General features: G+C 39.1%; 2 protein-coding genes across 2 annotated transcripts; both read right to left on the reverse strand.

The window, feature by feature from the left end:
- Positions 1–601: 601 nt before the first annotated feature.
- tnfsf18 (TNF superfamily member 18) lies at positions 602–8,539 on the reverse strand. The gene is made up of 3 exons (XM_066708094.1): positions 8,112–8,539; positions 3,213–3,261; positions 602–2,387 (listed from the first exon to the last, which is right to left on the reverse strand). The coding sequence occupies exons 1-3, from the start codon at positions 8,262–8,264 to the stop codon at positions 2,008–2,010; spliced, it is 582 nt and encodes a 193-aa protein (XP_066564191.1). The 5' UTR covers positions 8,265–8,539; the 3' UTR covers positions 602–2,007.
- Positions 8,540–21,542: 13,003 nt separating this feature from the next.
- On the reverse strand, positions 21,543–25,035 carry LOC136752613 (uncharacterized). The gene is made up of 3 exons (XM_066708095.1): positions 24,537–25,035; positions 23,599–23,629; positions 21,543–22,968 (listed from the first exon to the last, which is right to left on the reverse strand). The coding sequence occupies exons 1-3, from the start codon at positions 24,741–24,743 to the stop codon at positions 22,559–22,561; spliced, it is 648 nt and encodes a 215-aa protein (XP_066564192.1). The 5' UTR covers positions 24,744–25,035; the 3' UTR covers positions 21,543–22,558.
- Positions 25,036–27,840: the final 2,805 nt, after the last annotated feature.

The raw sequence follows: 27,840 nt of genomic DNA on the forward strand, positions 1-27,840 counted from the left end.
AATAGATACATAGTTTATATATATATATATATATATTATTAATGAGAAAACCTAAGCAAAACCTAAGCCTAAACAACGTGGGTTGAAAAAATACACATTTTCTTTCCTCTTGGTTAGCGCATTCTGTTTGTTGCAGTGTTGTCGTGTGATTGAATAAACCCTGTCCTGTCTATGCAGCCTTGACAGAAAACTGGGATTTCCCCCCTGCAGCATGACGCCACTGACGTGACAGTTCATACCAAAACCTTTTGACTAACGTGGGCTCACCCCAGCAGCTTGGTTTTTCAGCTGTTGATTTAAAAGCACATCTCTGTGGGAATGGGCATGAGCACAAAGCTGGTAAAAAAGAGTTAATCTTTGCAAAAGACCTGTCTGGCAAAGCGCACGATCAAGTGAACGTGTGAGATTTAATTAAAAGCACATAGCAAATGGGGGAGGCTGTACCATGGAATTGTGGGTAAAGGATACATTATCCAGCAAGTTATGGTTTTGTAAACGTTTGTGCCAACAGGTGGTGGGGGGTATTGTCACTAACAGTAGGCACAGACTCTTCATGTGCCACATCTCCTGTTCAGGCATTTAAACACAATAATGCCCACTCCAAGGATCACAGCTTTAATTTTGTGTGTGTCAAAACAGGATCTCCCATTTTAAATCTGCTCCTTTAATGATATTTCAGTTAGGACCATTGCTCTGGGTGTAGACAATAATGGTGGGAAAAAACAAACATTAGCAGAGTGAAAAATATATATTATAAATAAATAATTAGCCTAGATAGACAATCAAAATAATTATAATAGACAACCAGAGAGTTACATATGTGGTATTGTACAGTGCTTCTTGAATTAGAATCACTGTTCTGTGTGAGCTTAGGAAACCGGTACTAATGGAATGACACCCATTCCTTCTCCGATCAGTCATTTGATAATAGCTTGCCTTGTATGTAAAAGGAAACATTCTTAAAAACAATAAGTTAAATAACATAACAGAAGCACACTGCTGAAATCCTGAGCAAGCAGGAAAGGTTCTATCGACAGATGTAAACACAGACAGACATTCAGAAATGGTTTTAAATAAATAAGTTTGTACTTATACAAGTACCTTGGGCTCCTGTAGTATGGTTCACAAATACATCTAATTCTTCTTTTTTTTTCTTTACATTCCTGAACATGCATGTCCAAAACTTTATTCTCATTAGCAGATCAGGGCAACTGAGATAAAGAGGGTCCTAACCAAATCAATCTACTTGCGAAAAAGCAAAATCTAGTAATCTACTAAATCTAGTAATTTATCAAAGTAATTTTTTTTGGCAGAAGCCACTTTCTACTACTTCTATTTAAATTTAGCTCCTTGGGCATCAAAACCGATTTATCTCTGATTTAATCTCTGTTTGGAAGTGAGTGGAGTGCACTATCTTACAAATCATTTCAGGATTTGAGTAATGAGAAGAGAAACCGTAGGCATGATACTTTAACGGCTAAATTACACTTGGGAAGCCCTCTTCTTTAATAGCAATCGTTTTGGATGTGGGCTTTGGTTTTCTTGGTTCAACAAATAAATAACTCAATATAAATACACAAGTACATTCAGTGTCAGGTGTGTAATGTTTCCAGGGCTTAGCCAGACTGACAGCTTATGCCTGAAAATTCTTAATCTTTTAGCGTTTGTTTTCTTCTTCACTATCTTTTTTTTCTTGTTAGTTTATTCCATTGATGGTGGTGCTGCTTGTCTCTTGCAGAGGGACAAGTAGACACCTGTTGCCTGTCATTTGAGCAAAATGTGGCCGAAATGTTTTAAGGTAAACCTGGTGCTTCAAGACTTTCAAATATCCAAGGGCTGAGGCTGTGGTCCTGAGATATGGGCAACCAAGAAGACTGCAAAACACAGGGCAAGGCCAGCCAACCTTCCAGTATCCCATCCCAGCACGAGAGAGGGCACCACTGCAGAATGAGGGGGGGACGCGAACATGCTTCTCAGATTTCCTCCTCTGCTAGCTAGCTGCCATGTTCACTTCAATGGTTGCAGCATGTGTATCCCAAAAAATGTCTCAGTGGGCTGACTGTCTATCTGTGGTTTCCCAGAGCAGGTGATAGAAATACTGTCACCCAGAGAGAGCTTGAACTGGCGCCCCATGTAGCCCGAAGTGGCGGTCTGGCTGTCGTTCTTTGAGAATCTTCTCCTCAGCAGTACGTTATCTTCTTTGCCCGTCTTCCACTTCATTTCCACTGTGTAGGTAGTTTTGGGGCTTGATTGTAGCACGCTGATCTGTGTGTAGAGGTAGTACAGCCCATCACTCCGGATCACTACCTCCCCATTCTGCTTTAAAGTGACATTCTCCAGCATTTCATCACTGTTTTCTTCCATCCAAGGAATGGTTCCATTATTTTCTTTGCACAATACAGAAAAAGATGTTACAAATGGTGTGAACAATGTGCACTGCCACAGAAACATCTACAAAGTCTACGGTCAGCAGAATTCTGAGCACGTTTTCTCTGAAGCTGTGATGAAATCAGTTTTTCCAATGCCATGTTCAAGAAAATGTAGCAAAAATGGGAACAAAAGTAATTTTAGGACTTTTAGAATAAACGGGAGGTACATTAAATGGAAATCTGGTTTCTGAACAACACTGTAAAATACTTAAGGAACATGTATGCAACATTATTGTGGAGTTTCTTTGGAGTGTAATGATGTCATAAAATACCATTGTGTAGCCTGTAGGTCATTAAGGTGTTGCTAGTAATGTTTTATGTTGAAGTAGTAGTTTGGGGTATTGTGTTTTAAGAACTATTGCATAAATCCCATATCCCTGCCAAGTGCTCTTGTTTGAAGTTGTAAGTTTGTAAGTAAGTGTTATTGTATTCAGATCAACATTCCTAATAAGGTCTAATTAGGATTTAATGTTTATGTCTGCCTTCAAGTAAGCCTGCACTCCACTTATTTCAACTACTGAGCAAATACATGCATTCAGTTACCTTGAATTCCATTTGACTGCTATTTTGGTGTATATGTAAAAAATAATGCAAAACTAAAATAAATGAGAAAACAACAAACTTTTGTCACCAAATAAATACAGACAACACACTTTGTTTATGTTTGTGCAACAGCAAAAATGATAATGCTGATACATTGAGAGACATGCTGAGGTCTGATTTGCAGTCCAGTTGTGATACAGTGTATAAAACCTGAATATGTATCTATGAGATAAGCCTTACCACTTTCTGCCACAATCAGCAACACACTGGGAAGCTTTTCAGTTTTGTCCTGCAGAAACAAAATACAGAGATTATTAACTGGAATTACAGAGATGGTGCTCCTTTCTTAAATGGGGTTTTAAACCGAAGTGTGGGAAGAGGACAGCATCTCGCTCCCGATTTTCCCAGCTCTTTCCCAGCATTCCCTGCTTTGCTTCCTCCTCCCCAAACACTGCAGATACAATCTTTCACAAGAATATAACATGGAACACCTAGACTGTTTGCAGCTTAATGTAAAAGTATGAACAGATAACAGTTGCGACAAAATACAATATTTCTCCCTGCCTGTTTTACAGTTGGAAGGTATTTCCATTCAGATATCGAAACCAGCATTTTAGAAATATTGCAATGTACTTATACTTATTAATAGTGATCAATGCAAAATATGTGTACTTTTATAACCCACCAGATGGTTTAATTAAATCATTCATGGAAGAAAGCTTTGAGGAAAAATTGTAAATACAGTGCATCCGGAAAGTATTCACAGCACTTCACTTTTTCCACATTTTGTTATTCCAAAATATTTTCCTCAAAATTTTACAAACAATACCCCATAATGACAACGTGAAAGAAGTTTGTTTGAAATTTTTGCAAATGTATAAGCAAAAAAAGCACATGTACATAAGTATTCACAGCCTTTGCTCAATACTATGTTGAAGCACCTTTGGCACAAATTACAGCCTCAAGTCTTTTTGAGTATGATGCTACAAGCTTGGCACACCTATTTTTGGGCAGTATCTCCCATTCTTCTTTGCAGGACCTCTCAAGCTCCACCAGGTTGGATGGGGAGTGTCGGTGCACAGCCATTTTCAGATCTCTCCAGAGATGTTCAATCGGGTTCAAGTCTGGACTCTGGCTGGGCCACTCAAGGACATTCACAGAGTTGTACTGTAGCCACTCCTTTGTTATCTTGGCTGTGTGCTTAGGGTCGTTGTCCTGTTGGAAGATGAACCTTCACCCCAGTCTGAGGTCCAGAGTGCTCTGGAGCAGGTTTTCATCAAGGATGACTCTGCACATTGCTGCATTCATCTTTCCCTTGATCCTGACTAGTCTCCCAGTTCCTGCTGCTGAAAAACATCCCTACAGCATGATGCTGCCACCACCATGCTTCACTGTAGGGATGGTATTGGCCAGGTGATGAGGGGTGCCTGGTTTCCTCCAGACATGACGCTTGCCATTCAGGCCAAAGAGTTCAATCTTTGTTTCATCAGACCAGATAATTTTGTTTCTCATGGTCTGAGAGTCCTTCAGGTGCCTTTTGGCAAACTCCAGGCGGGCTGTCATGTGCCTTTTACTGAGGGAGTGGCTTCCGTCTGGCCACTACCATACAGGCCTGATTGGTGGAGTGCTGCAGAGATGGTTGTTCTTCTGGAAGGTTCTCCTCTCTCCACAGAGACACGGTGGAGCTCTGTTAGAGTGACCATCGGGTTCTTGGTCACCTCCCTGACTAAGGCCCTTCTCCCCCGATCACTCAGTTTGGCCAGGAAGAGTCCTGGTGGTTCCAAACTTCTTCCATTTAAAGATTTCAAACAAACTTCTTTCACGTTGTCATTATGGGGTATTGTTTGTAGCATTTTGAGGAAAATATTTAGGAATAAGGCTGTAACATAACAAAATGTGGAAAAAGTGAAGCGCTGTGAATACTTTCCGGATGCACTATATGTTTGTTTGTTTTTTGCAAACTGCATCGAGAAAATCATGCAGCTAAATGGATTCTCAAAACAGTTCGAGAGGAACCTCATGCTTATTTATTAAATTATTTCCACAAGTATGCATGTGCAGAAGAATGGGGAGGCTGCATGTGAAGACAAAAACGTATTATGAGTGATGTTATGTCTGTTTTGCCACAGAGTACGTCACTCTCTCTGAGTTGTGGTTAGTTTCTTTTTGAAAGGATAATAGGCAGCAACTTTCATTTCCTCCTTTTTTCAGATGTGTTGAAATTGTTTGGGATGCAGCCCAGCACGCTCACAGCCATGCACAGTTACTGTATTTGTGCCATGCAGAGAGGGGTCCACAGTGTTTCAGATTGTATGTTTTTCATGCCCAGCTCAGTGACATTTGGTACGATGCTTTCTCCTTTTGTAACAGTCGAATATATCGCCCATATCTTGTATCATATAGAGCATAAAAAGTGTTTTTAGTAGTTTGAAAGTCTAGCTTTTAATGCATTTTAATTTCATCTTAATGACAAAATGAAATAGATACAAATACTAAAATGATCAAATGCTCTGTATTATTGCTAGATTATCACAATCCTGAATCCCCAAATCAGCTTGTGACCTCAAACCTGGCTCTCCACCACCATAGTATAGTTGCTGCAGTGGTATAGCCTGCTTTGATGTCTATTGTTACATGAAACTGGAATCCAGACTTTGACTGTTTCAAATTCACATCTAATCATTGGATGTGCTGTACTTTTCGAGTTGATTTATCAGAGTTGTGGTACGTTCACGGTCTGTCACATGTCTTCCTGTGCCTCTCTATTCCTGTGGCTAGTTCTTCATAATTTTTCAATGTTTTGTCATTGTGTTTGGTGATAGCTAAAAAAAAAAAAACTACACAACAATAGCTGATACAATCTCAGTGATATCTGTGAAGAGAAGTGAAAATTGGCTGTGAATAAAATAGTATATTTAGAGGCTGTTGATCATCACTAAGGCATTATGGGAAAGCACCCAGAGTGTAGTGTTTGCTACTGAATACTCTGGATGGTTTGACCCCAACTCTAGCCCAGGGCAGTGCTAGGGAGACCACCATTGCCTCGTCTGGTCAGACAAACCCAGCTGTGCTTTCAGGATGTGATTCATTGTGGTGAACAGCCATGCTGGTGTTTGAGTGATGATTGCCCTTGGGTTAACTGTACCCTATAGTGGAAAAACTGGTAAAAGTATCTCAGGCACAAAACAAACCGTGAAACACCACCTACGAGCAGCCAACTGGGCAGGAAGCTGCCAAGCCAACACAGTCCAGCAAATCGTGTAAAATGTTCATTCCTGGATGAGATGGCCTGGCGTGACCGTAGACTTTCAGGCAAAGGCTACAGCAGCCCACGCTTCTGTGAATTGTACGCTGTTTTAGTCCTGTGAGCGTGTCATCTTGCCTGGATAGGGGGCCCACTCTTAAAACTCCGTCACATCCTCTTGATCATGATCAGCACAGAAGAGTGGCGAAGGGCGGCTGAGACTTGACGTGATGGCCCTATCTGCTGTGGTTACAATCGCAGAGGAAATTGAGAGTGCAAAAAGTCCAGTCAAAAGTCACCTGACCTATGGTGTTGGCGGCATTTACATCCTGTCAGTTTTTTTTTCCATTTTTTTGTTATTTTTTATTAAGAACTAATATACCAGAAGGGTTGAAGCTGTGCTTTGGAGTTCACTTCGTGTGTCTTTCTGTTCAGTGCACAGGCCTTTCTTTAAGTTATCCACCTTTGTTTGAGTTAAAGATACAATGTGTATTTTTGAATTTATAAGTAAATAAATAATTAAAATATCAACAATGGTTCTGAACCTGAAGAAGAGCCTGACTAATCTGGCCTACAGGAAGAAAAGTGAGACTATGAAAAAATAATGAAATACCACTCCCCTTAATATTAGAAATCACTAAATAAACACGAAATCAGGCCACAAAATAATATGTCTGGGTAATCATAGGACAACCCACTTAAAAGTGAGTCGCGGTCAGTGGTTTTCTGATCAGTTAGGAAAGATCTAAATTAGTCTCAAACATGCTTCACTCATGGTTTGTAATCTCGGTACAGAACATGGAAAACAGGTTCAGTGTGGTTGTCCGCAATATGTGAATTATATTTCAGTCCCTAGGGATTGGTCAGTTCAGTTTCGTTAATTCTCCAAAGTGGATGTAAGTTACTTTCCATAAATTCCTGACATACATTCCTAAATACAGGGTTTCACTTCCTCACAATATTGCAGCAGGAAAGCATGTCTAAAATAATTGTCTTCGATAAACTTTTGATTCAAAGTCATTTTTAAATGGTTTTAATAGCTTCAGTATGGTTCTTTATACAGAAACATATTAGTGATATGAATAAATTACATCTCTGTTAAAAAGACAGCTGGACCCTAGAAATAAAATAAGACTGTGTTGTACTTTCTTGTTTTGGAAACCCTTATTTACACCGTTGTCTCTTAGAGACCATTCTTTAAATGATCATTATGCATGGAATTTCTTATATTATGATGTACATTAAGTCTTGAAGAAGAATTAATACAAAGTTCAGGTGTGTCCTGGTACAGACGACCTCACACACGCTTTCTGAAAACTCAAGTCCAGGTTCTTTATTGTGGTACATTAGAGCTATTGTCAAAAAGTACAGACTCTGAGGCAATTTCCTGTCTTTGAAACCACACTACAAAGTTGTAACTGCCTCTAACAAACAGCCAGGTTGTTCAAGGAATACTATGAAGAGAATACATTTTGCAGTGGATAGTCTAAATCATTTCATCATCTAAACTTTTTCTGCACATTAGCAGCTCTTTGATAAGCTTCCTCACTGAAAGTAAGTTGTGGCATTCTATTCTGTCCCTCACAAGCTTTCACACATTTCAGTTTATGTGCCATTTCCCCTTGTTTAGGACTGATAAGCGAGCATCTGCTTCTACTGTTTTTAAAAAGGAAGAGGCAAATGTGCAGGCAGCAAATTAAATCCACTCAGAAAACCATTGTGGACGAGAAATAAACCATCCATTCATTCGTGGTCATTTTTCTTTTTTTAGGAAGTAAACCCAAACAAAACTCTGTCAAAATCAGCTGTATAACCTCTCAGTGCATTTTGTCACTGCTGGTTCGGCAAAATTACACAAAACATTGTGGTGGTGAAGGGTAAGCACAGCTCCTTACCTGAACGGGGTACACCAGGGTGAAAAATAGCGCCAGGCCGACCACCTGTGACAGCGAGAGCAGGGTGACCCACAGGAGCAACCCGTGAATCAGTCGTCTGTGAGAGGAGAGTGCGTCGTGACAGCCCGGCTCTTTGCAGTGTAGCACTGTCATCCCGAGACAGCAGGAAGACGCTGTGCTGGGAGCTGCTCGAGTGAAGTCTGAGTGCTGAACCTGTGGGGACAGAGAGCTCCCGGGGACTTTCTGTTTTTTTATGTTGTTCTTTTCTGTCTCTCTACCTTTTGGTTTTTGTTTGATGTTGTTTCAGCAGCTGCCACTTATTACACTGCTACTGAGGGGAAAACAACAAAACATTTGAAGGCGGGAGTGCCCCTCCTACTACAGTGTGTGAAAGCCGAGCAGCCAGGGAGACGAGAGGGTGGGGAAGAGCGAGCTTCGAAAGGAGTGAGGGGAAAGAGTGAGAATGTGGAGGACAGGACTGCCACATCTCCTTCCTCTATTGGGTGGGGCGGGGGGGGGGGGGGGGTGAAGGCTGGTGCTGTAATCAGGTTTTAAGTGCCTGTGTCTTGTGAATCACACTGTGGTACGAATTGAGCATTGAAATTCTATCTTCTGGAAATTAAACAATCAAGTCCATGATAGAAGACTTATGGAACCAGGCTTGGTACAGCCTCCCATTGGCTTGTACATTCAGAGTCAGATTCAGACGCGGCCCGCTGCTAGTCTTTTCTCATGGTGTTTGTGTTGGTGTTTCCATTTACCGCAGTGGGTTGCCATTGGCTGATTGCACTGTTTCAGCCACAGTTTGGTCGTCAGGCACTGTTTTTCAAATAATGTGTAATAATAATATAGTAATGTAGTTATAATAAGGTAATACTGTAGTATTACAGTATAATAATAATAGTAGTAGTAGCAGGAGTAATAGTGATTTTAATTATAAATGTTGAATTTATACTGTGCATCATACAATACACAGCCACAACAAATCAGGTATAGCACCGCTCTGCCTTGATAGCAAGTGTGAGGTTCGATTGTAAAGGCAGCCAGTGCAGCGAGTGTGAAAGTGAAGGAGCACTGCACTGGAGGAAAAGCAGGTCTGTGCATGTGAGTGTTCAGGAGGCATCGGGGGGTGGTCTGTGATGTTGCTGTGGTGGTCTTATTCCCCGGATAAGAAGGGCTGCCACAAAGGAGAGTACAGAGTAGAGTGATTAAAGGTTAGGGCTAAAGAAAGGTGTAGGGGGGAGAGGCCAGGGTTTCAGAAGAGCAAGGAGGCAGAGGAAAGCGAGAACTAACTACTGAACTATAAGTAGAATTGCAATATTGTGCATGGATGCAGTGGGTGTTGTGAGAGAGAGGATGTGAGGAAAACATGTGTTGTGAGAGAGGTCAAGAGAGAGAGGATGTGAGGAAAACTTTATGATTATTGGAAGAAACTGACGCTGAGTGGGTGAGAGAATTCGGTGAGAGAGCTCAAAAGCCGGCAAACCGATCCCATTGATAAGAGTTGCGTTGGGGGCCATGTGTGGCAGGCAGGTGAGGAGGTTAAACTTAAGCCTGTAAATTGGTCAGTTGAGAAACTGAAATTGTGTTTGGTGTTGAGGATGTGTTGTTTAGCATGGACTCCTGTCAGAGACACTGAAAATAGAGACGAGCACACATGGTAACCGCAGCATAAAACTGGGACAGACTTTGACCTGTCCTGTCCAGTACAGAGACTATAGAGAAGAACATACATGTGCCTTGAACCCAGGGAATAACTGAAAGGGAATTAAGAAAATTGACCATTTCCATGTTTGAAAGTATACATTTTTTCTGGTATTTTTTAAAGAATTGGGTGGTAGACACTGATGGAAGTGTGTAGAAAAAAGAATGATCTTCCAATCTGTTTGTGCCAGTCCTGGTCAGTTTTTGATCCAGAGATCGGGAAAATTGGAAACTGTCTCTTTTACCAGAAACAAGAACAACAACAGCAGGTCAGCTTCATACATTTAGATAAGCTTATAAGGTCTAGAAATTGATATAAAATCTACATCTGGCTAGCCTCACAACACAGTTAACAGATGACAGATAACCAGAGTTGATTTCAACCAGAGTGTGGAATGGTGAGGCTGAGTCTTTTGTACTAGTAATTTCAACCCTTCTGAATTGAATGTCGACATGTAGGAAGAGTATCATGCATATATATTAATTATCGGGAATATATTTGGTGGTTAGAAAATTAAAATAACTTGAAGATCATCAAATCCCATGAATGTGTGCCAACTGGGCTACAAAGCTTTAACAGGGAAAACCAGATTGGCCCTAGAAATTCAATACCAAGTACCCTGTCAAGAAGTCAGTCATTTCTGTGTCCTTTACAAGTACCGCTATCTAGATTCAGTACTTTCCACTCAATAATATGATATGTGCATCATTTTATCTTTTCTTTTTTTGGTGAGTTATGTTTTCTAATGTGTTCTCATGTACATATGCAACGGCCTAGACCAATTTCATTTGACCTACCCACACATCGTAAATCATAAACCTGTACCGTATCACAGTTTTAGCTTGATTCCCAATATAGACACTAGCAAAAAAATGATTGTTTCAATGTGGTGATATTATGGCATGTGGTATTTTAATATGCGGTGCAGCAGTGTAGATTCCTGGTAAAGCCCTGAATCCATGAAAACTGTCCAATTTTGCAATGTGAGGCTAAACAATTTCCCCTTGCTTTACCTACTGGTTTTACCTCTAGAATCTGAACACTTTCATCTGAACTGTGAAATAAGGGCATGAAATTCATATTTGTTAACAATCTACATTTATTTTCTCCTCTCTCTCTCTCTCTCTCTCTCTCTCTCTCTCTCTAAAATATTATTGTTAATCTGTGCTGTTCTTCCATTTGTTTTTGTTTTTGGTTCGTGTTTGGTGTTTGTTTCCCTCTTCGTTGCTTCCCTACAGTTCTGAGTTTCTGCGGTAAAATGTACTCTTCCATTTGACAACAGGCAACTGCATGCGGTCTCTATTTTCAAAACGTTCAGCAGCAGACTGGAAAACACAGTCATTTCTACCAAAGAGCATAGTAACACTGTGACAATTCTATTGATTACCTGAAACATGTGGTGAAATGCTGAACATCATGAGAAAACCACACTAAACCACAGCAGACTTTAGAGGTGTACCGTCCAACCCTTGGTGAACAGTAAACTGCTTTGGATCTGTACTAACAGTGTAAGACGTGACACAGTCTGCACATTTGTCAATATTTTGACAGTTTTATCTCACTAAAAAATGACCCAAGAACAATTAGAGCAGGCTATTATCATGCATATGATGTAACAGGAGCCCTGATGTTGATATCCTATCTGCGTTCCTTGTTTATTGTGTCTATGAACCAACCAGACAATCAAGTCACAGTTGAGAGTAAAGTCATCAGTTTAGCACAGGATTCCCTCTGGTTTGGTTTGTTTCAAATTAAACAAAACGTCCCAATGCCTGTTTGCCCAATTCCTGCCCAGACATCTGGAGTCTCCCCTTCTTGAAAGGGAATTGATGGTAAACCGAAAGCAAAGACACTGTATCTGCAGCATGTGGAGGCAACCAGGCTGCGGTGTACATGAAAAGACAGTAATGCCGAGAGAGAGGCTGAGCGTAAGAGCAGGAAAATGTGAATGGCGATCTTCCCCATGATGTCTCATACAGAGAGACGAGTTCACCCAGCTCTTGGGTCTTCCCAAGCTCTCAACCCCTGCACAAAACAAAATATATATAGGTCAGACAAGTCAAACCATGTCCTATTGAAGTGAATTCCTACCCACAAAGAGAGTGTAGTAGGAAAATGTACTTGTATTATATTCTTTATATTATTAATGGTTTCATGTTGCTAATTTGGTCTATAAAGCAATCATTAGTTTGTATTTACTCTGTTCTGGGGGCTACTTTATTTCAAGCAACTGCTGTTTTTAGAATCATTCAATCTGAAGATACAAAAAGGCTCCTCCCAACTCACATCCTTAGTTATTTTCTTCACCTAATGTGAGAGGAGGACTCCAGGTTAACCTGTATTTATGTTTTCTGTAATAAACTTGTTACTACTTCATTGGTGTATCCTGGGATTTACTAAAAACCACTACAAGAGCAGCAGAACATGTAATCTGTGCTTGTCCTATCTGTAACATGGGCTGTTGAAAAATGACGCCGGCTCAGTGACACTGTGACACGGGCAGGTTTGGCTCGGTTGGGGTCTCCATGGTAAGCCATGAGAACTTCAGAGGCTGAGATATATCAATGATGTTTGTTAAGCACTGGTGAGTGTCTGAGGCAACGCTTTCCTTAAGTGTGCACAAGTGGGGTCCCCTTCCAAACATAGTTCTGCAGTTAGCAGGAAATGTCTTTGTGCATATTTATTTATTTATTACATTGACATGTAGATATGTACATGTCCTTTTATTGTAAATTGTCCTTGTCCCCTTGTGTATGTCAATGATATCAATTGCAGTTAGAAATACTGAAATAAAAAATAAAAAGGAAAACTTGCCTGCTGCTTTTTGAATCTGTTAACGTAGGCTGTTTTTTTTGTGACTCCGTATGTAAAGCATTTTTTATCAGAATTTGTAAAGCAAAATGATATAGTAATGCATGTCGGGGAAAATATATAGCCTATATATATATATATATATATATATATATATATATATATATATAATTTTCTTGTATGTAGATTACCACAAGTGATATCGCTCCATTTCTCTGACACATGTGAAAGTTTACCGAAAAGCCACAAGCTGTTAATTTGTAGTGATATATATTTTCTGTGAAGTGATCAATATTATTCTAAGAATTATATGTAGGCTTCTATCCCCAGAGTTAGACTTATTATTTTTCCTATCCTCAAACATTGCCAATACCAAATTCTGACAACAGAGGAGAGGGGCAGAAGTGGTTGGCTGTATGTATTTACCTGTTAATCGCATTATCTCTTTTCCTGTAACTGTAATTTACTTTCCTTGAACACTTCCTGGCAGTTGTCTTCTATAACTATAAACAAAGTATTACATGTATTACATTACAGTTGTAGTAGTATAGAGAAAAGCACCCAAACACTTTCAGCAGTTTGTCTATGTCTTAGGCAGTGACATGCTAATTGGAACCCATGTATCTGGCCCAACCACAGCCAACAATGCAAATTAATTTTGTGAGAACTGTTTAATGACCACAGTGCAAATATGACCTCCCTTACCCTGTCATTACTACAGCACACTGTACCCTGTGACCTTATTACATTGTATTGGGATTTGCTGTCCATAGGGGAGAGTGCCATCTGCTGGTCCTCTAATAGCCACACTAAGACACCGGTTTGTTTTGTCTATTGTGACAGATGTAATACTGCACAACGGTGTTGCCCAGCCTTTTCAGACTTAAATCACGCCTACATCACTTCACTTCATGGCCCCTCTTGTCCCCCGTCTGCTGTCTCTCCCCCATTATAAAGTATTTTAAATAAAACTGAGCATTCACTGAGAAACCTCAGAAATTCCTTTTACAAAATAGCTCAATATATTGGTAAAAGTCTTACACTTTCTAAAACTGCAAGATTTGATTGAAAAAGGTAGTACTAGACAACCTTTGAAATACATAAAAGTCTTATCCACTGGAAAATCAGGTGACTTGCAGAATGAATCATCATCAAGTGTCAGCATATAATCAAATTTATGCTACCTTTTTTGTGGCTTTCAGTAAGATATGCCTTCAATAATGTGAACTGGTTTAGTGGTTTACTGGAGCACTGTTGCAGTATGCTATACAAAGTTATATACGTATTCATTATTTATGGAGGCACAGGCCATCATAGTTCAAGGGCATTAAAAGTGAAGAACATAGCTCACATTTATCTAGTAATCTCCTTACTGGCTTCCTGCATATTATGATTTTACTTTCTGAATTGTTCTATCAAGATGAACGAAAGCAATTGCTGGGAAGCCTTCTTATGATGCATGCATACTGTCATGTGTATTTCACTGTAATTGAATCTACGAAAAGTATCCACGGCCAGAGATTCAATGGAATCCCCCCCCCCCCCCGCCACCGGGACAGAGAACAGTTACCCATCAGTAGTATTTTGAGATGTATTTTCATGTCCCAATATACAAAATAATTACCAGAATGCTTTGCACAAGAGATCTTGAGAGTTGAGTCCTCATATTGGCTACTTTTCGCCTGTCCAGCTACATCTGGATTGTGTTAAACCAGGAACCTGACCGTCCAGATGTGATTGCCTCAAATCTAATATTACAAATGTGGGGGTGCCTTACATGCTATGCTTAAAAGCCCACCACAATGAATTTGTGGAATAGAAACAATCAAGGTGTGCTTTAAGTGTAGACTTGCATCTTTAATTTGAGGTTCTGGGTATTGCCAGAATGAGGTGTGTTAGCTAGGTACCTGTAGTATCACTCGGTCCTGGAGAGCAATGATTTGTTAAAGAAAATCTGGGCAGCCCTTTTTTGGGAACAGGGCACACCCAGAGAGTCCACAGATAAGCTTGGAAAGTCAAATACAGCAAATTGAAAGCACTGATCTCTGATCATGAATCAATCACAGTTCTGCAGCCTCCAAAGTTTTTAGTCAAACAAAATCCGAACATTTTTTTTGTCATTAGAAACAACATTCTATAAGGCCTTCATCATAGGAATACTGCAATACTGTAATTGTATAACATTCCTTTCGGTATATGTAATGTTTTATGAATATAAATATGTTTTTAGCAAAGTTAGGAAAATATTAGATGAGTTTCACATTTGTGTAATAGACAGCCTAGGGTATAGAAACGTTGTCAAATGTTATTCTCCACAACAAATTGATACATGCGTTTATAAGGCATGGGCTTCACATTCCCTGGTTATTCTAAAGATCTTGTTTTGTGGCTCGCATTCATGTTTACATTTAAAATTTCACATTTTCAGTTTTTTGCTCTACTGTATAAGAACAGATGGGTATATGCAGTGTTAGTTATCTATATATGATCAGTATTGTGGGAACAGCAGAAGTCAATAAAAAATGTAGAATCACACACAGTGATGTGCTCAGGGGAAAAGCAGTCACTTGGTTATACAAATCTATGTTTTATCAATTTGATTTGTGCTAATTGCTTATTTCTTCTGTGCTTCTTTTTCCTATCAGTATATATATACTATATTTGTAAATCTATATGATCACCTATAAATCAATTAGAGTTCTGGAGCGTGGGTCATGGGTCACCTAGATTGTTACAGTAAAAACCCAGCTCTATAAATGGGTAATTCTATGTACAAAAAAGGTGATGTAAGAATTGTAAGTCACCCTGGATAAGGGTATATGCTTAGAATTTATGTATGTATGTATTTTACATAAAATTTTACGATCTAAAACTTGGCTGATCAGCCATAACATTATGACCACCGGCCTAATATTGTGTAGGTCCCCCTTTTGCCACCAAAACAGCCCTGACCCGTCGAGGCATGGACTCCACTAGACCTCTGAAGGTGTGCTGTGGTATCTGGCACCAAGACGTTAGCAGCAGATCCTTTAAGTCCTGTAAGTTGCGAGGTGAGGCTTCCATGGATCGGACTTGTTTGTCCAGCACATCCCACAGATGCTCGATTGGATTGAGATCTGGGGAATTTGGAGGCCAAGTCAACACCTTGAACTCGTGATTCATCAGACCAGGCCACCTTCTTCCATTGCTCCGTGGTGCAGTTCTGATGCTCACGTGCCCATTGTAGGCGCTTTCGGCAGTGGACAGGGGTCAGCATGGGCACCCTGACTGGTCTGCGGCTATGCAATGTAATGTAGTACTACATTACTAAATATTTTTCAAAATAAATTATACAAATATACAATTCAATATGTTGAATATGTTTAATATATTTTATAAAAGTAGAATACTAAAGGTATTTATTATGTATTATTAATATATGTAATTCCATGTAGTAAAATGACAGGTTTGCAACACTTCACACAGGCTCTCTGAATTCACAGCAGGGATTCACACAGGGGAAACTCTTGCCCTGGTACTCTCTCACAGTCTGAGCTTCAGAAAGGCATACCGATGAAGTGAATATTTACCAGCATCCTTTACCACCCGGCCACCTGATCTCCAGCCACCTCTAGTGGGCAAATGCAACCACTTCACCACTGTAATAGAAATAGTATAGTTACATTACATACTGTTTCCTGAGTCAATCTCTCTTTCATCCACTCATAATTATGTTAAAATTGTTTTCCTACAAGACATACAAACAAAACAACTTATCTGCAATGGCACTAAAATGCCTTCAGTGGTAACTAGATTTCATTCTAATGCTGTGTACATTATAATGGGAAAAGCCTGGAGCACATTGAACAATCTACCCTCAGGAATCAAAGCACTTGTCTTATTACAAGACCCTCTGCTCATGATGAATGAAAGCCACAAAGTTCTCTTCTTCACATGAAAGGGGTCCAAAAAGGTCATAGAGAGACTTGGGCGCACAAACTCAGGCCATAATTACTAACTTCCTCTCGGGACAACAATTAATGCAAACCGCACCGGCCACTCTCCAAAGCAACGCGCTCCCCATTCTCCAGGAACTGAAGGACTTGAACTTCTGCCCTGGCAGCAGAGCAACCTTTCTGTCTTTCACTGGAAGGTCCAGTGCGCTTCAGAAGAGCAGGGCCAGACAGGGCAGAATTTGTTCATTCATTCAGTAAAACTGGAGCTCCACAGCGCTCGACACCAAACAGACACCTACCCCTTCTTCATAACAACTCTTTGGTTGAGAATTAGTCTGTTTTCCCAAATTACTGTTCAGCTGACCCTTAAATGAAAGGGGAGGTTTCTGTCTTTGTCACTGTTTTCTTTTCTTTTTCGTCATGTTGTCTATCCTGTTCAGAAAAGCCTTTTTTATTTGTGAGGCAGGTTGGTGGGGCAGGTCTGTTACTGAGGCTACAGATTCATTACTTTCCCAGCTGTAATTGTTTCATTGGTTTTTAATGTGAGGCTATCTTTTAAAGGAAGCCAAGTCATAAGTAAACCTATTAAAGAATCTGGAACTTGTAAATTATATATAAACAGATCACACAGCTGATGCACTAGCCAATATAGTTTTTTCTGTGTCTTCTCGTGCTTGTTTGTGGGCATTGATCAGTGCAGACTTATCAAACACAATTGTCTTCTCCTTGGCAGGTCAACTAGTTTCAAGACCCAGATTTGACTGTGACCTATAAGGACTTGCAGTTTCAAATCCAGGCAACTCACTCTTATTGTTCCAGGGGCTTTGGGATTAAAAGAGGATGGTAAAGTGATTCAGATTTGTCTGCAACTCACTTGGCTGAGAGAACGATGGCATGGTCATCCTGATGAGGCACTGGATAGACAGACAGGGTGGATAGACAGAAGCAAAGTGACAAAAGCTGGGAGTTAGAGAGCCCTATATTTATGTGTGTTGTGGACAGGTAGGGTCTCTGCCCCCACTCCCACAATGTCATTATTACTGCAATAATATTGTAAATAATATAACCTTATTTTGGCAGATATTTACATAAATTCATAATTGTGAAATGTAGGCTTGTGATAATAGAGTTAACTAGACAGCTTTGAAGTTCTGTGTTTCACACTACATACCAGCCCCCCTTTTGAAAATGTAATATGACAGAACTAAAACTTGAAAATCTAGGTAACATTTGTACCATTTTCACATTCCTCAAAGCCATCACACAGCAATACACATTCTGCAGGAATCAAGGGAGAGGAATGGTAAAAGACTGCTTCGATTTGAATTTCAATTTTATTACCCCATACCTGAGAATTTTGGAGGGAAAGAGATTAGAATCTGTTTGTCTTAAACCTATAAAAACAGAAAGTTATAACTAGTAATTTGGAGTGGAACAACCTGGGTGAAAAACCCCTAGGAGACAAAATCCAGGACGATTGGAAGGGAACGAAGTGGAAACCCAGAAAGGAATCAGGCTCAGAACTTCTCTACCAAAAATCGGGAAGCTTGGCTACCAGTCCTCAAGTGGACGCAGTCTGCGAGCCCTCGCCGCTATCAAACCTCTGCATAACTGAATCTCAGTAAACTACACAGGTAATATGTTTTGTGTACTATCCACGGATTAGGTAAATCACAATTATATAAATCCTAGTTGTGTATGGGATCTAAGTTGTAGGAACAGGTAGTGTAATACTATTACTTTGTTATTTTACATGTTTTGTGCCTCGAGTCCAAACGTGAGTAATAGATCTCCTCTCATTCTCTCTTTTAATCTTATCCACCCTGCTTTTTATCCTATCTATCTATCCCCTACCTTATCTTTGCCATTGCATGTTGTCCATTTACATTTTTAATAAACCTATGTCTTGTATAAAATGAAACAGCCTCAAGGTGAATTCATGCAGATCAACTTCACCGCTAATCTGAATTTGTATTAATTAGGTATTGTGGTAACTTGCATATCAACCCAGTCTCGTTTTCAGAGGACTTGACCGCTGTGAGTTATATGTATGGGGGTCACTAGATAATAGCACATTATTCAAGTTTAAAGTCCTAGGCAAATTGAAAGTACTTACTAATAACAAAATAACTGCAAAATGATAAATGACCCTCTATATCATAATAGATCAGCATGCCTTCGCTCATCTGTTTAAAAACATTTACAATATGACACATAATCTAAAATATCCTAAATCCTGACACACAATATACTACATATAAACAACTTCATAGCTGTGATAGCATCACCGTAAATTCCCCTCTGAGTGAAAAACAGCAGTTAATGCAATATTTTTATCCATGGGCGTGGCTGTAGCCAAAACAAGTACAATGATCTTATCTCAATAATGAACTGACATGTCCTGTTTGTTTTTAACTATGTATTTTATTCCTATAACCTACTGTACATCAATTAAAGGATCACCTCAACTGTCTTCCGAATTAATTCATCACTAGTTAAATTGCCGATTACATGTATTCTGTGCAGTTCTCTATTTGTACAATCGGTCTACATGCTGAGAGGGTGTTCTATTTACAGCACGTTCTACCTCTGTCATCTTTGTATTTGAAGAGCTTTAATTATGAGGTGATTGGGTTTGACTATATTAAACTACAAACAGTGTGATCAAATAAAAATGGTCTAAAAAGCATTTCAGTAATAACGATTGATAGAAATATTAAAATAGATGTATTAGTTTGAATTGTTCTTAGTCTTGAAAGTAGCTTTTCTAGGTGACACCACTACAAATATTCAAGTCTAATGACTAAATAAAATCATAGTTGGAAGTGTGTGTAGTCAACATGGTACAAAAATGTATAATTTATTTCAAATGTTTTACCCTGACAAAAATGTATCTTTTGCAGGTTACCTGATAGTTTCTGTTGGAAGAACAAACTGACAAATCTCCAATGAAATGACGGAATATGAAAAGAAAATGCCTCCATGCTCTCTATAATATCCATCAACCCTGCTATTGTTATTTTGAGAAGGTTCATTAAGGTATTCCTTATGCCTCGATTCTTCAATAACTCTAGTTAACAATGGTAATGCCAGATAAATGTTTTCAATTACTATATCATTATTAGACCAAGAAAGCTAAAACCTGTCATCATATTGGATTTCCCAAACTAGCAGATGATTTCTAGACCTAGCATGACACAAAACCAAGTGCAGATACATCACGTTAATAACATTGCCAATAGTCATTTTACATTATTATTTATTATCATTACTTATTTCTTAGCAGGCGCCCATACCCAGGACGACTAAAAAGGTGGCAGTGAGTTTGGGGTTAACTGATAGTACCTCTTAACACAGGAAGAAATTGTAATGAATAGGATAAGCTTAAAATTGTATGTATATAAAATACCTTTAAATAAAAGTCACCCTACAGATATCACATAAAGGAAGGTGTAAGACATTATTAATTATGGTTACCTGGGGATCCTTGCAGTTTTCACAAGAACATTTTTCAAAGCATTACAAAGAGCAGTGAATACAATCAGTGTAATTACAATAAACACACATTCCTGAATCTTCTATATTTCACCTGCTTTCCCTCTTTTTATTTCTCCCGTTCTATTCATTCTTCAACAAAGGGATAAAGGGATGTTTTTCCTTTTGTATTTCTATAATCTAAATGTAATTCATTTAAACTCCTACAGAGATCATGTAAAATTGTGTCCACATTAAGAATTCGAAAAATGAGGGTTGAAGCTCTTGGGGAAAAGCCCAAAGATTAAAACCTTGTATTCTTCGCAAAGATTTTGGTTTCAAGGAGGGTGGAATTTCCTGTTGATAATCTGGTTTCTCCTGATTTTGATAAACGGAGCACAAATAAGAAATAATGAAATAATGTTCAGCTGGACAAAACTTATCAGCTGAGAGAAAGTGGAAGTTTTAACCCTTCTCGTCTGCAGTTCCAGTCATGTGAGCAAATGTGGTCTCCGGCATTTCTTGAACATGTGAATATTTGCACACAATAGAAAAGCAGGGAGTAAAGGGGGAAGTTCATTTCTCTCATTCTGACATCCCAAATTCAAACAAAACACTGTAATAATACGCATCATGCACAAACTGCAGTCAGTAGAATGTAAATAGCATTTGGTTTTGGACGCATTTGCACTTTGCAGGCTACAAGTGATCAGCACTGGAGCAACAGGTACAGAAATCACACAACACAGACTATGGGATTCTCAGTGGCCAGCTACAGTCGCTGCTCTTCAACCCTTTTTGTCCGTTTTCTATGTAAATGCTGCAATATTTGAACACGCAAAAGCCTACTTCACCTGGTTTCTGGTGGTATATTGATACAAAACTGCCTTTTTGAAGGATCCAAGTGTGCCACCTTCCTCCACATGGCTAACTTTGTTGCTAACACCCCATCTCTGTCTGCAAACAGTTCATAGCAAATTCTCAACAGTGGCTTTCTGTGTGCTAGAGACCCATTGACTGGTGTGTTGAACAGTTTGATGTGTTGCAGGCCTCAGTATACACCAGTGGTAGCGAAGCACAATGATGTATGGTCCCATTGAGTGTAGTGTATTCTATTTTTTTTTCCAATCTTAAGTTTTCGGTTTCTAAATTACAAAATTGCTTTGTGAGAGCAGAATGTCATCACATACGTTTTGAATACAAATAAGTAGTTGTGTTGCTGGGGTACGAATTGTGGGATATTGGCGTTTTCAGGCCCACCTTGTGTTTCATGATTAATTAATTAAATACTTCTGTTTGAAAATAGTTCTTTTTAGCCAAGCTGTTAAAGCTGTTAAAACCAGAGCCTATAAAAATACAATATCCTCATTGATCTCCTTTCTATATAAGCTGTAAATGACATATTCACTTAAATCAACTTCTGTGGTGTTTCAATGAGAACCTTTTGGATTGTAATTGAACCCCTTTACCGAGCCACCAAAAACATATTCACACCAGAAACATAAGTATAAATTAACATTTTATTGTACAATTCAGTGTAGTTTGCTTACATTCATCAACGACTTCCATCATCCTTTGTGCGTAGTTTTTTTACCAACATAAAAAAAGACAAAAAAGCATCTTTGGTTTTTCCTTTCCTATTCACTAATAACACTGAACAGTAAGGTATCTGGACACACATGTCTGAAAAACAATATATAAACCTCTAATACAAGTTTTTACTGGATTGTTTAGATTGGTTGTGTTTTGTTTCAGTGCAGATTTGGCATTGGAAGCTTACTACAACGAATGAGAATTTCAGAACATTACCAAGTATCTGTATTGAGACGTCATTTTTAGTTTGTAGATTTTGAACTTGAGATTTTGAGATTGAACACTAAGATCCTTGCATAGTCCTCTGACTAACATTATAAGGCACACCATCAATACAGTGTTTAAAGAAGACTGAATAGGAGTAGTATTTGCTTCCTATATCATTTTGGTTTTAAGAAAGCTATTCCAAAAGATGCTCAGTAAACATACTTTAGCGATGTAAAGTAAAATTAGCGTACTCATTTTTACAAAAAGTAGTGCTCTGTCAACACACACCGAGGTGCGCATTTATATATTAATGTATGTACAAAAATAAATACTTCATTAATTTATATAAAAAATAACCTCATATAAATACATTATTAAATAAATAGTGGTAAAATTACAGTGGTCTTGAACGACTGTATAAATACAAATCAAAAAACAAGTTCATATGTGAGGTACACGTCCCCGTGCAGGCTCCAGCGCTGCTTGGTTTTCCAGTGAACGTCTGTCCTTTGTAGTACAGCCTGAGTTTGGGGTGCCTCCGTCGGCTGTCTGCTGTCAGATCACTCCCTAAGGTAGTCCATTTTTGAGTGGGAAAAGTCTCCATCATTTGCCTTGTGGGATACTAGGCTCCTGTGATGTGATGGAAGCTTGTCGGGTCCAGCCCTACTGAGTTCGCCCAGCTGTCTGAGGTTCACTGCCCTTCTGACCGCGCCTCCGCCTTGTTATGTTCGCAGATGATCGATCAGGAAAATGACGAAGCGCGATTTGTCATTCTCCAACTGCCATTCAAGTTCTGACACAGTAACATTCATTTTGGCTAACAGACTGTCATTCTTAGACAGCCTCCTCATCGCCTGGCACTGCTTCACCGGCACAGAGACGCTGTCTTTGGGAATGTCCACCTGGCACTCCAAGACGTGTTCTTTTCCGGTTTGGAAGGTGACCGTCACGGTGGCGGCCTTTTCACAGACTGCGTTGCATTTGAGGGCCATGTCGAAGCTCAAGAAGTACATGCCATCAACTTTGATCGTCAGCGCCCCATTGTCTTTGTCGTACTTGAAGTGCGTCCCCACAGAGTTGCCCAGGGCGCTCTTCTCTTCTTCCCACTGGATGGTGTGTTTTTTGATCTGGTCTGAGAAGAGAATGGCAGAAGAGCAAGAGTAAGCTTTTGCTGAATCGGTAACATTACTGTAAACCCTCACCCTAAGCCTCAAGCCCTGAAGCTCCAATGTTAACAATTTTTTGTTTCTTATTTCAAATGCAGAAATCTATTTCGGTGCTCTGTCCCAAACACAGCTACCATTCTGGGTTTTATTATAGTGATTGACTGTTTCTATTTCTAAAAAGAAAAAGCAGACAAGCTACATATGGCTTACATTGTGCTGACAGGTTTCTTTCTGTTCAAGTAACAGCTCAACAGTGCCCCCCTCTGGACAGGTTGTGGAAATACAAAATACAATTTGTGGACCAGGATTAAGTCTGTGAAACTCTGTCCCTTGTTTTTATCACTTATTGCTATCACATTGTTACACTCATTCGCTAAATGATGTCTGTTTTAATGAAATTGCATTACACCTGAGAAAAAGGTTTTCCAGTTATTATTTTTTTGACTGAACACCTAATTTCCACTAACATTAAACAGATGACTATAATGAAACACTTTTTTTGTTGTCTATGATGGACATTTTTCACATCTCAAGCAGTTGCTTTTAATTATGATTAATATAAAAACACAAATGTGTGGATAAGAGGTTCAACTCACCTGTGACTATAGGTTGTAGAAAAGCAACATTCTGTAAAAAGAAAGAAGGGGGAAGAAAGGTTAGTTTTGTTTTCTTTAAATTCAAATTACATGTTTAATACAGTTAAACAAAGCAGTTTGATAAAAATATTAAATTAACTTTAAAAGCCCTGCCCATTTTAGAAGTCTAATTTCATTCTTAAAACAAACAAACAAATACAATTTTATCTTTGTTTCACTGAACTGTCTGTTGTGACAGGAGCTGCATTTCTGTGGTTCCCCTCCACAAAGAAGACAGTGGGTGATCTCATTTGCAGTGAGTCAAAAAACTAACTTTCTCTGCAGTATTACCGGGAGGTAAGTCGTAGAATTCTAGTGTTACTTAATATCCAGTTCAATAACAATAACCCTTTTCATGCAGATCGCATATAATTAAAGTGCAGATATTATTACTGTTATGGTATCGGTGAAATGATCACCCGTTATGATAGCTGACAACGCCCTATTGGTATATTTTTGATCAGAGATTATTATGCTTTATTAAAATGTGAATAATGGGAATTTCTTTTATTTTCCATTCATTTTGGGCGAATGCTTTTCTGCAAAGCTGTACCACATTTGTCCTGCACATCAGGTAATAATAATAACGTTTATATTGAGATGCGCATGTTTTTTTCAATAATACAGTATATCATATATATGGCAAATTGATGTCGAATCACTATGATAAGCATTAGACGCCGCATATTATAACAAATAAGTGAATAAATGCTTATTAGCTATCTACTACTATTTAGCACATACTGATTTCGTTTTGAGATCAGTATCTTTGTTGGGCTGCAACTTGGCATTCAAATGATTAAAAAAATGAAAACTCCTACTAAAAAATTTGGTTTCAGTGAACCGCCTGCGCAGTGTAGATGCGGACACGAATTGGCGGATTTCAACGCAAGTCCTACCTGGTAGTGAGCCGCGCTGCCGTGCCCCACCATGCGCAGCGCCACCGGGCTGCTGTCCGCACTCTTCAGGCGCAACAGGAGCACCGCGCCGCCGCACACCGCTGCCGCCAGCAGCACGAACAGGCACACCACCGAGCCCAGGAGGCACCTATCCAGGCACCGGCCCCGGGGAGGCTGCTGCAGGGTCTCGGGGTCAGTGGATGTCATGGTTGCTTTCCTTGAGAAGTGGATAAAGGCACTCCAATGGTTCAGGTAGTGTTAGTGCGCAAAGTCCTCGGCCGGTCTCTCCTGCGCGCTGCGGGCTTTAACTCTGACGCCGCTCGCCATGTGCGCTAGTTTATGAGCGCCGAGAAAAGGAAGTGTGAGCGGGTTTCCCCTGCGCTGACAGGACGGCCGGAGATTTTCCGACTCGACGCTGTTGCGCAAACAGCACTGCATACAGTACCTTGGTGGATGGAAAGGAAAGGCAGATTAAAATAGCGGGAGGTTAAAACTGGGTAATGGATGAAAACTGAAGGGAACGTGCAGCCCCCTAGTCTGTAGGGTGTCCTTACTGTTTTACTGTATTTTCTATCCTTTTCAGTTTTGTGCTCTGTTGTGTTGCGCCTGTGAAAGTGTTTATTTTCTCTTTTCTGACAGTTCTCTTTTCAAGATCATATATGATGAAGTGCTCCGTGCCAAAGAGATGAGCAGACACCGGCGTTTCGTTCAAAATAATCCAAACCAAACCAGAAAGACACAGATAAACCAGTGGACTTGGGTCGAAAATGCTCTAAATTATTCAAACGCTCTTGGTGTTAATATGTGCATCATTAATAATAATTAACAAAAAAGTTTATTAGAACTATGTATAGCATCATTGCGATAAGAAGGCACGTCGTAACAGGAAATGTGCCAATTGCGCACATTGTAAGTAGAAAGGACAGTGAAAATATGTTGACTTTCTCATTGCCTTTGTAATAATAGCTGATACTTACCTTGGCCTCCAATCTGAATGTTAAGTGGCTCAGGCAAACCAAGGAAAGTGTCCATTTGAGAGGATTTGAGGTTTCTGATTATAATCCTTTTCTGAACATGAACGTGCTGTAATGGTATTGAATGTTTCTGCGTGGTTTCCCTTTCCCTTTTTTTTTATATAACTACTGTATATTCAGAGATCATAGGTGTTAGTTATTGTAATATGTTTTGGATGTTGATAATGATATCACATTCAAATATGTAACTTTAAATAAACAGTAATTATATACAAATGTACAAGTAGTAATTCAAACACATGCATTATGTATCATTACATATGTGCAAATCACAACAGAAGGTAAATGCATTTAGCACAATCCATGCACATGATGTATCATGTAGCTGTTACTGTATTAACATTTATCTTAACCACCCGTGTTCTCAATGAATCCACTCCTACTATAGTTAATGAATAGAGCATTTCTGCACAGCAAGCCCATCCCTTTGTTGACACCCTGAAGTACCTTGCTTTTGATTTCCCCTGAGCACTTTTTGTTTTCACCTGTGAGAAATACCTGTTAAAGCGCTGTAATGGAAAGTTACCATTATCACTATGAGTCTATATTTGGAAACAAGTGAAAAAAGAGGAATTTGATTGGTGCCAAAAAAACATCAGACATTGTTAAACTTCAGAAGCCTCGGTATAGTAATTACATCCAACAGGGTAGTGACATCACTTTTAATTGCTTTCGTCTTCCTAGTATTTAAAAACAAACAGCTTTTCTGGTTAAGCTACCATATGTTTCTGGAATGTGGACATGAATGATAGAAAAAACAGATGGGTGTGACTGAGGGAATCAGTTGAGGTTATCCTCCACTTGAACTCCAGTTTCACCTTTGATTTATCACTGTGACTCAGGTTAACAGACGAAAGCAGCAGATTCTGGTTAAGTGACACAGGACCGATCACAGTTTTGGTTTTGCAGTTTTCTCAGCTTCCTTAGAAATTATTCAGAATCTCATGCAAGGAAAATTTGAAATAGATGCTCTAAGAAGCTGTAATGCATAAAAACATGTGTGATACGTAGGCCTGTGTTGTGTTTAATATGAATTGCATCATATCATCCTATAAAAACACTTTTTAACTTGGCTCCACAAAATTATGTTGTGTCTTTATTGGGATTTCCTGTTTCATTAGATCACTATTATGATGATAATGAGTTGTTTGTGTTTTTTGAGATGAGCAGCAATCTAGAGCTCTTCTGGGTGAGATGTTGAATCTCTCGGATCTTCTGTGTACTAAGTATCAGGGTGGAGTCTCATCCTCATTGTAACAAGGCGTCCCCTAATCGAAGTATAGCACTGCGAAAATGGTTTGGATGACCTCATCCTCATGGCCAGGTCATCGACTTGCATTACTGCACTTTTGTATCACTTGTGTAAACTGTATACAGGTGTCTGCCAAGAAATAAATTATAATTATAGGTCTACCGGGGTTTCTCGAACTCCTGACATTTCTCTGAGTGAAATTGAGGTTGAGGCTCAGTCAGTAGGGCTCCCCTGAGGGGGTGAGAGAGCTGAGCACAGATTTAATCCTTTTGCCAGGCTGTAACAGGTGGTCTGTTTATTGTGCATTCAACCAGAAGTGAGAAAAAAACCCAAACGTGACATTTTCACAGTTTGTTGTCTGTATTTGCCAGTGGTAGTAAGAGAGGATGGGCATATCAGTAAGCCATGTTTGCTTACAATCGGCATGCCCAAAATGTGATTCAGGGAAGAGAAAATGGACAGGTCATTCCATATTTATACATAATAATAATAATAATAATAATAATAATAATAATATATATATATTTATTATTATTATTATTATTATTATTATTATTATTATTATTATTATTATTATTATTATTTATTTATTGGCTGATGCCCTTATCCAGGGCGACTTACAGGTTAAATGAGTAATACAAAAGTGCAGTTATAATCAGTAGAGCAGAGATAGCAGATCAGTGTCCTGGTTCAGAACAAATCACCTTGATATTATTATTATTATTATTATTATTATTATTATTATTTTTTTTTTTTTTTTTTATTATTATTATTATTATTATTATTATTTTAATTTTTATTAGCAGACACCCTTGTCCAGGGCGACTTACAAAATATTAGAGCAGCAAAAACTGCTCTGTAATATCACCTGTCTGTGTAGGTAAACGAGCCAAAGATCCCATTCAGCATGAGACACAATCTAAGGATCACGGAGCATCTGATTCAGACAGTAAATCACTTCAGACCCGAAAAATTACATCTTGTCCCATCAAAGTCTATTTATACAGCGGGGGAATGT

The sequence above is a fragment of the Amia ocellicauda genome, chromosome 7 (genome assembly GCF_036373705.1).
Source record: "Amia ocellicauda isolate fAmiCal2 chromosome 7, fAmiCal2.hap1, whole genome shotgun sequence".
Classification (NCBI taxonomy): Eukaryota; Metazoa; Chordata; class Actinopteri; order Amiiformes; family Amiidae; genus Amia; species Amia ocellicauda.